The following is a 15217-nucleotide window of genomic DNA, read 5'->3' as shown; positions in this document are numbered from 1 at the left end:
TCATGGTTGAAGTCGGCTGGAATCCAAGTATTCTGACCTAGGTGGCTAAAAAAAGTATTTATAAAATCATGATAGCGCTGTAGTGTCATAGGGCAACATCATGACACTAATAGAAATCTATGCGCATCTGAAGTTAGCACTGCCGCGCGACAGGGAAACGACGTGATGCTACAAAAAAATCTATGCTACTTGAAAAAGCGTCAGGCCCTAGCACCGCTGCACTGTGCATTATGCACTATGCCTCCAAGGCAATTTTGGACATTTTGGTTTTATCTTTCCCGATTGATACAATTAAGCTTCATTTTGGCCTGTTTTAACTCAATTTTGTCACTATCGACCTGTTCTACCTCTTAAGTGCTCAAAACCTATAAAATAGTCAAATAATCACATAAAATCCAAGAACAGACTCGAATTAAGTAGATCTAAATAGCACATTGGTGCTATCATTAGTGGATAAGGGGAGTGGACCACCATGTCCCAAAGGGCCCCTCTTGGTCGAGGCTGATGCCCGCTACCTCCAGCTAGTTTCCCGACAAGCTCGATCCAATCTTTTGGAGTCCAATTCATAAGAAGATGAAAGAAACCTTAGGTTTAATTTCACTATATAAGAACAAGATAAATCTATAATAGTTAGCTAATTGATTTCCCCTCTAAAAGCTTGCTTTGATCATCGTGTTGAAAACTCAGTTAAACATCAAAGTCTTTATGACAAGTATCACACAGATTTGTAATTCTAATTGTTTTGCAAGTAACTGTTGGTGGCACATGAAAGTCAAGTATGTTCTCTTGGTTGGATTTTCCTACCACCAATTGTAATTCCAATTGATCTCATCTCATCATTTTTTCCTTGAATTTATTTTTTTGTTGCTATTATAAATATTGTAAACATAAATAGATGTCTGTTGTTTAGTGTCTTAAAAGCCATGTGTCAATCTTCATGTTGTCCATGTGTCTTGTAGTTATTCATGTTTGGTGTTCATGTAAGACCACATCATACTTGCCACTTTGTCTATAAATAGTGGCATTTGGTAGATCTTAAAATCACATACATTGGTGAGAAACTCACTTCAAATTCCCATTAAATTTTCATAATTTTAGTTGTTTTATAATTTGGATATTTTATTTTATTATTATATTATATTTTCTCCATATACATTGTACTCTGTTATGCTCCTCAATTTCAAAACACGTTATCGCCATGAGTTCCTATTGCTTCCATCGTTGAAGGTAGGTCCTAAAAGTAGATTGATTTTTTCCTCTTTATTAAAATTAATAAATTAAATGTTATTTTTCAGATTTAGTACATATTAAATTTCTAATATAAATACAATATTTTGTGATAGTGTTGCTATGAAAAGCCTTACAAAATTATAATTCACAGCCCTTGACATTAATAACAATAATTATTTGCCATCGGTGTTCGATGCCGAAATTCACTTGGATGCTATGAACATGGGAGAAACAATTAAAGAAGAAAATATGACATCCAGTCAAGACAAAGAAATAATATTCTAAACTAATTTCATGTCTTCTCGTGGTCGAACAAAATAATGAGTTATTGATAAAGAATTACGAATCTCAACCAACTAGAACAACACCATTCCTCGAAGTGAATACTGTGAATGTTAATAATCGTAGTTGAGGTCGTGGTCGTGATCAAGGTCGTGACCGTGGCAGAGGAAGAAATAATTAATATTTTTATGGTGGTCATTTTAATCATTCAAGTTGATAATGCTGAAAGCAAAAGTAAATATAATATTATGTTTTGCAAACTTGATCAAAGGTTTTGGAAAAGAAAATATTATTTTGCCAAGAGGAACAAAATTTACAATTGACAGTGCATTGTTCTCTAGTCAATCAAAGAGAAATCTTCTAAGTTTTAAAGATATATATTGCAATGGTTATCATATTGAGACTGATAGTAAAAGAACGTGGAATATCTATATATTATCTTTACTGTCTTAAATGAAAAATGTATATTGGAAAAGTTACCTGCTTTATCTTCTGGATTGTATTATACTCATATACGAGTAATTGAAACATATGCAACAATGAACCTGGAGTTCATGAATCCAGATATATTTGTTATTTTATATGATATATTGGGTTATCCAGGGTATATAATGATGAGAAGAATTATTAAGAATTCAAGTGGACACCCATGAAGAGCCAGAAGATTCTTCAATCTAATGAATTATCATGTGATGTTTGCTCTTAAGGCAAATTAATAATTAGACTATAAACAGCTAAAGTGAGAACTAAATCACTTGCATTTTTAGAACTAATTTATGGTGATATATGTGGACCTATTAAACCACCAAGTGGACCATTTAAATATTTTATGGTGTTAATAGATGCATCCAGTAGATGGGCCGGGCCACACATGTGCTTATTATCAAGTCAAAATTTTGCATTTGCAAGATTACTTGCTTAAATAATTAAGTTAAGAGTACAATTTTTTGATTATACAATTAAGACCATTCATTTCAATAATGTTGGTGAATTTATATCTCAAGCTTTTGATAATTATTATATGTCAATTGGAATAAGTGTTGTACATCCTGTAGGGTTTAGCATAATCATTTATAAAACGTTTGCCATTAATTGCAAGACCATTACTTATGAGAGCTAAGTTTTCTTCATCTGTACGGGTACATGGCAACGTCACTTGTACGCATTAGGCCAATAGTTTATCATAAGTACTCGCCATTATAATTAGCTTATGGTCATGAGCCAAATATTACCCATTTGAGAATTTTTAGATGTGCAGTATATGTTCCAATTGCTCCACTGTAAGATGGGTCCTCAAATGAGGTTATGAATATATGTTGGATATGATTCCTTATCAATTATTAAATATCTTGAACCCCTGACGAGTGATGTATTTACTACACGATTTGCTAATTGTCATTTTAATGAGATAAATTTTCCAACATTAGAAGGGGGAATTAAGAAATTGAAAAAAAAAAATTACATGGAATGCATCATTATTGTCTAATTTAAATCCCCACAGAGATCAATGTAAACTTGAATGTCAGAAAAAAATTCATTTGTAAAATATAGCAAATCAATTACCAAATGCATTTATAGATGCAAAGAAAGTAACAAAGTCACATATACTAGCTTCAAATGTTTCATCAAAAAATGATATCCCAACACAATAAATTGTGACCTATGAGTCTGGAACACGCCAAAAATGTGGTAGACCCGTGGGTTCCAAAGATAAAAATCCTCGAAAATGAAAAATAATTAACAATAAAAAAGACTTGGTTGAGGATGTAAATACCCATGAATAAATCCTCGACATAATTAGTGAAAAAGGTGAAATACCTAAAGATAATAATAAGATTTCAATAAACTATGTCATGATAGAAAAAAATGGAATTGAACTAATGTAGTTATTGATAATATTTTTGCGTATAATATTTCTCTTGATATTATATCTTAAAATGGGGATCATGAACCAAAATCTGTTGAAGAATATTGACATAGAAAAAATTGGCTTCAGTAGGAAGAAGCAATTAAGGTAGAATTAAACTCACTGTCAAAATGGCAGGTTTTGGGACCAGTAATCCGAACACGAGAAGGTGTCAAACCCGTGAGATGTAAATGGGTATTTGTGAAAAAAAAGAAAATAATAAGGTCACAAGATACAAAGAAAGACTAGTTGCACAAAGTTTTCATAAAGGCCTAGTATTGATTATGAGGAGACATATTCTCCAGTGATGGATGCAACTATACTAAGATATTTAATTGGTATGATTGTATATGAAAGTCTAGATATACATCTTATGTATGTAGTCACAACATATTTATATGGATCTCTTGATAATGATATTTATAGATACCCATTACTTAGTATCCTAAAAGTCATCTGTCAATCTTCATGTTGTCCATGTGCCTTGTAGTTCACTACAAAAAAATACAAGGAACTCTCCCAATGACTAAAACAACCGTAAAAATAGGTCATTGGGAGAGAGTCTATCTCCCGATGACGTAAGGGTGCCATCGGAAGTGTTGAATAATTCCCAGCATGGTATGGGGACGGAGGGTGTCAGGTGTTCGACAAAACTCTCGACGCCTCACCATACCCATCGGACATTGGGGAGGAAGGGCAATCTAGATGGTCCAAACTCCCGACAAATTAAATAATTCCTTGGGAGTTATTACACAACTCCTGACGATTATGATAGCCCATTGGGAGTTTCGATTTAAATCCCAAAATCGAAAACCCCATTTCAGAATGTGCTTTCATCTTCTTCCTTTCTTCCTTCTAACCCTAACACACAACACTGCTCAAATCATCCAGTTTTTCATCCTTTCTTCGTTCTAACTCATTGATCGCGTCCTTCAATCGTCTAGTCATCATCCATCCATTCGTCCATCCTCCTTCAATCATTTGTTCGTCCATGAGTCGTTCGTCACTGAAATCATCCGGTTGTTCGTCTGTGCATCGATTTGGGTACACTCCGCATTGCTCAAATAAAAACAAAACTCAGGACTAAAAATATAATATTCTGTAATCTAGGTAAAAAAAAAAAAAACTTAACTTTTCTCGTAATCTTATATACACTTGCCCCAAACAAATATTTTTAGATCAACCACTGGATAGTTGGTTTGATGACAAATTTTATTATTTTAATATATATAAATATGAGTTTGGAGAGGGGAGATAGGGAGAGCATGGTAGCCACATTCGGTTGACAGGAGAGAAGAGAGGAGAGAAGAGGGAACTACAGCAGTCGGAGGTGGTGACCGACTCTGGCGACGAGGCTCTGGACTCTGGAAAATCTACACCCTACCATACATTTTAAAAAAAAGAACTGGTAGTTCGATCGATTGGTCGGTTTTGCCATTGATTGTTTTTTAGTTACCTAATGATGTCAATTCGATTGGTCGTGTGAGTTTTTTAGCCTTTTGTGAATATCCTATTAAAAGCTACAACAATTTTAAACTAAATTCAACTCTATTCTCCAATGACTTAAAACCTAATTTTAAATTTCATGAACCAATTATTAATCAACTTTAAATTTATGTGAAAAAATGGTTTGTTTTTAAATCTCTTTACAAAACCTCTCATAAAAACAAAACTCAAATTTGAAGGACCAAGTGATTTGTTTTAAAATCACTTTAAAAAATAAGAAAAAAAATTAGTTTGTGTTAAAATGTTACGTAGAGACCAAATAAAAATTCATTACAACTCTTTTAACACCAAAATAAATTATATGAGATAATATCGTGGGTCTAGACTGTAATCCACAAGAACGATTTCTATGATGGCATTTCTCACATGAGCTAAGTCAATTGCTCCTAATATCATGGGAAAAAAATCAAATCAAATCTCTTATGATAAAAAATTGCTAAAAATTTTAAGAAAAAAAGAATGACGATGTTAGAGCTAAATTGTTGGTTGAAATTTGTGAATTTTGGCTTCATTTAATAAATTTTTTTTATTTGAAAAACTTGATTCAATGAAATATTTGATATTATCGTCTTCATAAAGATTTCTACTATTTTTAAAGTCAAAATTGGAGATTGAAATACTATAAACTAAATCGGTGATAATACTTATATAATTTTAAGATCTAATTGGATGAAATTGAAATTTTAGAATAAAAATTAATAACCAAACAAATTTAATAATAACAATGTACTTTTTCATATCTTTTTATTTATTACATAGCTTTTTATAAGAGAGCAATACTTCGGTAGATACACCTATACATCTCACCTAATAGATATATCTATGCATCTCACTCTCACACACATAAATAATGAATTAAAATATTTAAAAAATATAATAAAAATTTGACATATGTTAAATAATGATTTTGACAATTTAATAGGATGCCAGCCTATAATATACCTAAATATTTTCTAATAATCGAATCGATGATATATAGACATTTGACTTAGAGGATCCATATCTTATCAATAATATTACAAACAATTATTGTGTACGTCTTGCTACTTGTCCAACACGAAAGAAAAAGAAATAATAATATAAAATATATAAATAATGATCCCATTCAATCAATTTTCACATAAATTTTTAAGACCATTTATTTTTTGGAAAGGTAGATAATCGGAATCTTAGATGCCTGGAATTATAGATATTAGAAATTATAGATGTCTAACATCTTTAAATTACTATGTTTATTTTGTAGGAATATTTTTTGTAGATACTAAGAAATATTTGATTAACTGTGTTTGTTTCGTAAGATTTCTACTTAGGAATGTTTTCAATTTACATAATGTTCTAAGAATGCCCTTACGACTATTTATTAATTTATAAGTAATTTGATATAATTTGAACTTATATAACATATTTGTTTTTTATCCATTTAAATTTCTTTTAAAATTAATACAATTTCTATTGTTTTTATATATATTTTTCTCAACAAAATAATATATCATAATTTAAATTTTTTTATAAAATAAATATTCATTTAAATTTAAATTTATTGCTAAAAATGAATAATAATTACGATATAACTAAAAATTTATAATATATGTGGTTGACAGTATTTATTTTATATATATATATATATATATATATATACATATATATATATAATGAAATAAAAAGGAAGAATGAAAATGAAAAATGGGACCTTCAATCCGGAAATCTGAAAAATCCATCTTTTAGGAGGGCATTCTACCATACCGCAAAAGAAACATGGTAATCCTGATGCTCACTCTATTATCTATGATGCCTACGAAACAAACGGTCCCTAAGTTTTACCAAATTTATAACATAGTTAGTTAAATGTTACATTCATTTCTAGTCCTTATTCAATTTTTGCTATTTCACTTATAGATTTAAAATGAAAAAAAGAAAAAAGGAAAAAACATATTATTTTGGTCATGATTTTGGATTCTAAATTTTTTTTTTGTCTCTAGATTTCAAAATATTATATTTTTATGCCATAATTATTTCCATCTTAACTTAATCAATGGTAATATAAGAAGTTGTACTCAATTAATTACATTTGTGGCTGTTTACCAATATTATGTAATCGTAATAATCACCCCCCAAAAAAAGAGTCTCCAATCAAATTACCTTTGATAATTAAAGTAGGATCACACCATTTTTTTTTACTAACTTGCCATGATTTTTTACCCTTTCTCCCTAGATCCTTATATTCATATCAGTATTAGTATAGAATAGGTAATCAATATTAGTATAGGTAATCTATATCAGTAATCAGTATCAATATTAATACTCATAATTAAGTATTAGTATCGGTACTCATTATTCTATATCAATGATCAATATTAGTATCAATATTTATACCCAATACTAATATGGATAATCGATATCAATACTGGTAATCAATAATCTATATCAATGATTAGTATGATCAATATCAATTATGTAATTAGTATTAGTATCTGTATTAAGTAATAGTATCGAGGATTAGAATCAAGAATTCGTATCAATAATGTAATCTATATCAATAATTTGTATTAATAATCTACATCGAATATCTATAATTAAAAGATTAATATATATATATTATTGATTTTATCCGCTATCGATATCCATAATTAATGTTTACAAGAATGACAAGCAAGATAGGATTGCGTGATTTTTTGCCATTTTCTTCACACATTAGCAGGAAGAATATTTTTTTCTCCTATATGTGATTTTTGGATTATAGTTTGTTACAAAAATGTAATTTAAAAATAAATTAAATAATATTACCTTATTAAATCAACTAATTGTAGATTTTGTTTGGAAATTTTTTTCTTTTTTAATATATTTATATGAAGATTATGTGTCCTTCTTTTAAAGAAATCTTGTCTTTTTCTACTTTAAAATTTGAATTTAGTGTTTTATTTTTTATAATGACAAAAATTTTAATTTTAACTGAAATGTAAGTTTTTTAAATATAAAATTTTGAATAAGTAAATAAAAACGATAAAGTGTTTTCAATTCTTATAGTAGCATATATATTATTTAGTTACCATATTTAATTAATTAGAAATGTAAAGGGGCATTTTGGAAATCATATACATTTTATTGTAACTAAATAATACCAACAAATTTTTTTAATTACAATTACATCCAATTTTGTAGTAAACACCCATCAAAGGATTAGCATTACCATTGGATCAGATTTCCGTTCCAGTAAATAAACGTCCTTAAGTTTGGAGGTTGATTTTAACTTAGTTCCTTAAAATTTTAAATCTACATTTTTAACCATAATTTTTTAACTAGATACTCACATTTCATCTAGAGTGTTTATGTCTATTAAATTAATTTAAAAGAATAGAAGAATTATAATTATTAATTAAATTAATATCACTATTTTTTCATCATTATTGAAATTAAATTTAAATTTTACTTCATAATTAATAAAAATTAATGCTAAACTCTTGAAAGTGTGTATTTAGTGAAAAATCAAGGTTAAAAATGTAAATTATAAAATTTAAGGATCAAAATAAAACAAAAATAAAATTTCATGAATAAAATGGTAATATTTTAAAACCTAGAGAACAATTCAAGGTGTATCATTTTAAAATAAAGGACTGAACGATATCGAGACCCATACTACAAAAACTAATTTTTCCGAACAAAAACAATGTAATTTTAGCAATATTAAATTCTGCACAAATTTCAGTTTGATTAATAAAATTTAAATAAATTTATTCAAACTCACAAAATTTTAACAAAAAATTATCTGCTAATCATGCGATTTTTCTTTAGAAAATTTAGAGTAAAAAAGGATTTTTTTTCCCGATTAAATTTGACCAACTATTTACATCAGTGTCAAGGGAATTCTCAATTTTAGATTCAAACTCCCGTACTATATATATAAATATATTCAAGCAGGCTTCTCTACATAAAAAATTTGAAAAACATGGAGCACCGTCGTCCTATGGCTGCCTTTCTGCTATTCTTTCTTGTGTCTATGCTGCTTCACTTTCAATTGGGAGTCTCCCTCTCCTCAAACACAAACCCTAATGAAGGTAAATAAAAGCCCTCTATTTCTCTTAACATCATTTAACAATGGTTTCCCTCTAATAGTCTTGTTTCATTTGTTTTGAAGATGTTAGATACATGAAGTTTGTACATGATGCTAGTGAGTTACCTAAAAAAGAAGAATATGACTATATCATAATTGGAGGAGGAACAGCAGGGTGTCCGTTAGCTGCAACCTTATCATCAAATTTCTCAGTTCTCCTTCTTGAAAGAGGCAGTGAACCCACGAAATATCCTACTGTATTGAGTGAACAAACTTTCACGAACGTCTTCACTATTGAAGATGATGGCAAAAATCCTTTCCAACGATTTGTCTCTGAGGATGGCGTGGAGAATTTAAGAGGACGAGTCCTTGGTGGTACTAGTATGCTCAATGGTGGCTTCTATTCAAGGGGACATCGAGAGTTTTTTGAAACTGCAGGGGTTAACTGGGACATGAAATTGGTGGAAAAGGCTTATGAATGGGTTGAAGAGAGTGTGGTGTTTCAAGCAAGTTTGAATAATGGTTGGCAGTATGCTTTTAGAAAGGGATTGTTGGAGGCTGGAGTTGGCCCTGATAATGGATTTGATTTGAGGCATTCTGTGGGGACTAAAATTGGAGGCTCCATCTTCGATAAGGAAGGAAACAGACATGGAGCTGTGGAGCTTCTAAATAAGGCTGAACCCAACAATCTTAAAGTTGCAATCCAAGCCACAGTACAGAAAATCCTCTTTTCTGGTTAGTGCTAAATGAAATGAATCTCACCTTATTTCAAGTCTAGTGAAATATGAATATGATAACTAATAACAAGATCTTAACCAAGATTGGAAGTAAAATCAACATATTTATTAATTTAAATATATTCTTTTTAGAAATTTCATTATTTCCATCAATCTACATATAAAATTAAAATGTCTATATTGACATTTTAATCCTAGTTATAAACACATTATTGATTTGATAGAGTAGTGACTTCCTCAATTTTTTTTATTTCACATTGATTTCTTTTCTTCCAACTCATGTAGGTTTATCTGCCAGTGGGGTTTCTTATTCAGATTCAAAAGGAAAGTTACATAGAGCATTCGTTCGCAAGAAAGGTGAGATAATTCTAAGCGCTGGAGCCATTGGAAGCCCTCAACTTCTCCTTCTAAGTGGGGTTGGCCCAAAATCTCATCTTTCATCCTTGAAAGTACCTGTTGTACTTAACCAACACCATGTCGGACAATTCATGTCGGACAATCCTCGTTACACAGTCAATATTCTGCTTCCATTTCCATTAGTTACCACAGCTGTAAAAGTGGTTGGAACTTTAGAAAACAATATCCATCTACAATCAATCACAAGTTATTTACCATTTTCAGTGCCGCTGTCATTTAGCCTTATTCCTCATGGATTTGATTCCGTCAATTTAAGCCTAGCCACCATCGCTGGAAAATTCTCTGAGGTTCTTTCTGATGGTTACTTACATTTGACTTCTACTGATGTAAAGAAAAGTCCCACTGTTAGATTCAATTACTATTCTCACCCTGATGATCTTGCTAAATGTGTTAGAGGAGTAAGAAAAATTGGAGATTTTCTTAAAACCCAAACAATTGAAAATATTAAGATCCAAGATTTTGAGGGTAGAAAAGGATTCGAGTTTTTGGGACCTCGGTTGCCCCAAAATTTGTCGGATGTTAGTTCGGTTGAAGAGTATTGTAAGAAAACAGTGACAACTTATTGGCATTATCATGGAGGATGTTTGGTCGGAAAAGTTGTCGACGGAAATTACAGAGTCATCGGAATTAAAAATTTGCGTGTAGTTGACGGCTCCACCTTCTCCGAGTCACCTGGAACCAATCCTATGGCCACTCTCTTGATGCTTGGCCGGTGAGTTTTTATAACTATTTCGTTTTATATTTTTTATTTTTTAAAATTAAGTCTATAAATATTACTTTTATTACTAAATTATTTCTTTTGTTAATTACTTTTTATCAAATATTAAGTCAAATTTTGAAAAAAAAATAACTTTTGAAAACTTTTTTTTTTTTTAGAATTTGACTGACAATTCAATCATTATATTTAATAAATATGTAAATTATTGTAAGAAATTAAGAGGGGAATAATTTTAAAAAAAATCAAAAACAAAAAGAAAATGGTTATTAAATTGAATCTAAAATTATTTTTAATTATTTTTTGTTTTATTCTTCAAACAGTTTCTGAAACTATAGATGTAATGTTCACCCGAAAAGAAATTTATTGCGCAAAATGTTTGAAAAGTTACGTTTTTTTTTTTAAAAAAAAATATTATTAGCAATAGAATTGATAAAATCTTGAGCTTTTTAGTTTAAGATACATATTTTAGGCAAAATATTAGCCAAAAGGTACATATTTTAGGACAATTAAGTTATGTTTAGATTATTTTACTTTTTTTTTAAAAAAAATTCTTTGTATTGACAATGGTAGAATTATTTTGCAGATATGTTGGGCTTAATATACTGCGAGAAAGATCAAGTTAAAAGAGTTTAAACTACCCGAGGCCGTTTCATAACAATCTTGCTCACGGGGTCTTGTATCTTATTTCCGATTTCTAATGAATAAATGTGGTTACTAATTGTTTATTGGATAATTGCAGTTGATAACATTTTTAAGAATAATAGCCAAGTGTATAACATAATTTTAAAAAGATTGCAAATATAGACAATTATCCGTTACAAATATAGAAATCTATCGTTGATAGACTATTACTAGTGATGCCAATAATATGGTTTATCACTCATAGATTATTTAAATTTGACCATATTTATAATTTTTTTATATTATATTATATTGACTAATATTTTTGGTCTAATGTCTATATTTACAATTGTCTCTTGTTTATTAAGGGAGAAAAAAAAGACTTACTACTACTAGCCATGGGCAGCAGATAAATAAAAATTCAATCAAAATTATCGATAACAGGAATAACGAGATGCATTTGGAGCCATCCTAATTCATGTGGCCATAAAATATATATAAATCTACCAAAATAAGTATACCTAGTGGAGTACCTACACTATCAATCCTTAAAGTTGAAGGTTCTAATTTTTATATCCTTATAAATTAAGATACGTTGGATCTATAACTTAGGATATGTTTGGAATACATTTTCAAGTATTTAATTTAAAAAATAAGTCATTTTAAAAGAAATTAGAGTATTTGTACTACAAGAAATAATGGACACGATGGCTAACGAAAAATGCTATAAAATACCTGTTATAGTTTTTTTCGAAGGTTCTGACAGTCCATGTTATTAAAAGTTTGAGACTTTTTATAGCGTTTTTGTAGAGCTATATTAGATGCTATATTAAAGTATGAATGTATAGCTTATTTACTTTGATATAAAAACATTTAATAGTGTCTTTTATTAAAACTATAATATGTTTATATAGCTAAAATAATATGTTATCTTTAACTTCTAATAGCACTTTTTTAATGCTATACTATAGTATTTATAGCTTTAATCTTATGCTATAGTAAGGTTATTTAGTCTTTTTTAAAGTTATAATTACTATAATAATCTTTTGATAGCACTTTTTCTTCACTATAATAATATTTCGTTATAGCTATACTCATTGGTTATAAAAGGTACAATTTGTTTTTCTCAACAAGAATAATTTGTATATTATTCTTCATATTTGTGTTAAAATAAACTCGTGACTCAAGCTCAACCCACACATATTGAATACTTCATAACACATTAAATACCATGACTTTCATTCATAACTGAAATTTTATAAATCTATTAACCTTACCAATAAAAACAATGTAATAATTTCCTAGACCAAAATATACAAATGATACTAAATAAAGTAATGTATCTTTCATGTTTATTTTTGCAAGTAAATAAAATATTTTGCAAATATTTTTTTGTTCACTTGTAATTCTTAAAATTTTCTTGATCTCTCAATGGACATTTCTTTAGACGATTGATTTGTACCTTTTGATAGATACCTATTAAACAAAAAAAGCATAGACACATATTAAATAAACAAACATAACAAAAGAAACCGTATTGAATTAATAGCACAAGTCATTTAAAGATCCACTGACACCAAACCCAACACATCTTTTTTAACACTTAAAACTCCAACAAAATGGGAATATTAAAATGCTCATAATAATCTTTCCACAAAACACATGCCATCGCTCCAAATATATTGTAAAACTCTTAATCGAGTATGTCATCACTCATTTAACAATCTCATACAGTTTTATTATCTATACAGTAACAACTTAAATTAATTATTATTGACAAAATCTTGCATCTCTACTTTTTACCATTCAAGTACAAGGCCAAATCTAAGTTGTTCCTGCTTCCATCATGCCGGCTATCAGAGTCTTGAACTTGGTTTTTATCAATTTGTATTCCTCTTCTTTCATTTCAAGGCCTTCTACTAATTATGCCCCTATGCTTCCCTTCACAACAAAATTCAACTATAATCATTCGAAATTAAAGGAATTAAATAGTGGTCATATGCATAAAAACTCATTTTGATTGGGAACAAGAGGGAAACTACTTGTCGTAGAATATAGAATCTAACCTCTAGTTTATACAGAAGGAAGCATCAACGAAGATAAAATGCGAGCTCTTGATTGGGGAAAAACATCAATAATTGTTCCTTTAATGTATGTCAAATTGAAAAGACCTTAAACTAAACTATGCCTAGGAAGAAAAGAAACTATGATGATGTGAATAGAATTCTAAAAACAAGAGGGAGAGAGAAACATGCTAACAAGAATGCAATACATAATAATGCAATTGAATCAAATTAAGAGATACACAATCGTTTCAAAATTACATATTGTAACTTATCAAGAAAAACATTGTCCAAAATAATATATTATAACTTATCACCAAGTTATAGAGCAATCATGGAGATTACTTCGATTAGTGCAAAGTGCAAACCAATCAAGCAATGCAACTTACCATCTTAAACCAATAGTATGTATTGACATGAACTAGACTTCAAACATCACAAGAAATCTCTAGCCACTTATAAATTTTCCTTTTATTCCTAACTTATTGCTTCAAAGTATAAAAACAAAAGAAAAAAGAAAAGAAAAAGAGATAGACTATTAAAGAATCCATCATTTCTCTATCTTCAAGCATATAGAGCAGGACACCTCCTATTGTACTAGTGAGCCAGTATGAATTAATGTTATATTGCATTATATCACTTGAAAGATCTAGACTTCTAGCAAATCAAGAAAATGATTGTTTTGTGGAGGATGTTATAGATGCAAAGCTTGCTGCATTGACGAGGAAATTTTCATCTCAATTGTTGTTCTAACCAACAAATATATATTCATGTATGTGGAGCATCTTGTGTTGTCATTACATTAAACAGAGATTTGGTCACCGACTGTTTAAGAAGTTCAAGCTTTCCCAAAAGAATTTCAAGGCATGTTGTTGTTCAAGCCATTCGTGTAACTAATCAATGTATGAATCATTCCATTTTGGTTCAATTTTAGAGATAATCAAGTTCTCAAACTAAAACCAATATTGGACACGTAAACTAACAGGTTGATCATCAATTATTTTCTATATTAATGTACAAAATGATTGAAATACATACTAGTTTTATTAATGGTGTTTAATCTTTAAAGTCTTGGGATCTGTACTCTTTTCATTCTTACAACTTTTGGACTTTGTTTGATTTCTTCACTATTTATATTTTTGTGATGAAGAACCGATCAAACCAATAGCTGGACAAAAATGTGAAAATAGAAAGAAGGATACCCAATATAGGGTAAATATAATGTAATTTTTTATTGTTACTCGACAAATTTGCGTACTAAAGAAAAGGTAGGCAGTGGGCTATCACGAGGCTTGTCATTCTAATCTTGCAAGCAACCTGTTATGTTCTAAATAATAAATGACATTTCGCATAACAAAGTAAAGAGAAAGGTTGATGTTGATGTTGAACAATTATCCTAAACAGTTTTACAATCAAATCAAGTACAATTTTGTTTCTTCCTATTTAAAAGGAGATCAAGAAATCTGTTCTTACTTTTTAGAATAATTTTAAGCTTTGAATTTATGGAGTAAATTGAGAGAGTTGTGTACCTTGTAATCTATCATCATCAAACATTCTTGATTGCTATACCTAGTGCAACACAGACCTAAGAAGAGAGACAAAGAAGTAGAAATTAGAAACTTCTTCACAGTGATAATTCTGGCAAGTAAGTGCACATCATATATTCTCATGTTTCTCGTGGTTTTGGAT

General features: G+C 29.5%; 1 protein-coding gene across 1 annotated transcript; it reads left to right on the top strand.

Annotated features, from left to right (window-relative positions):
- The first annotated feature begins 8867 nt into the window (after positions 1–8867).
- Positions 8868–11569, top strand: LOC120080549 ((R)-mandelonitrile lyase 1-like). Its single transcript, XM_039035244.2, has 4 exons — positions 8868–8976; positions 9057–9707; positions 9995–10838; positions 11428–11569. The coding sequence occupies exons 1-4, from the start codon at positions 8868–8870 to the stop codon at positions 11465–11467; spliced, it is 1644 nt and encodes a 547-aa protein (XP_038891172.1). The 3' UTR covers positions 11468–11569.
- Positions 11570–15217: the final 3648 nt, after the last annotated feature.

Source organism: Benincasa hispida, chromosome 6 (assembly GCF_027475165.1).
Source record: "Benincasa hispida cultivar pf3 chromosome 6, pf3_genome.v1.1, whole genome shotgun sequence".
Classification (NCBI taxonomy): Eukaryota; Viridiplantae; Streptophyta; class Magnoliopsida; order Cucurbitales; family Cucurbitaceae; genus Benincasa; species Benincasa hispida.
This window is presented reverse-complemented; position numbering and strand designations above follow the sequence as displayed.

What these genes read in the sequence shown, in the direction of transcription:
- LOC120080549 (XM_039035244.2), top strand. Translation starts at nt 8,868, where the DNA reads ATGGAGCACCGTCGTCCTATGGCTGCCTTTCTGCTATTCTTTCTTGTG. An exon ending in AAACACAAACCCTAATGAAG is followed by an intron (nt 8,977 to 9,056) that starts GTAAATAAAAGC and finishes TTTGTTTTGAAG; the next exon opens with ATGTTAGATACATGAAGTTT. An exon ending in ACTCTCTTGATGCTTGGCCG is followed by an intron (nt 10,839 to 11,427) that starts GTGAGTTTTTAT and finishes ATTATTTTGCAG; the next exon opens with ATATGTTGGGCTTAATATAC.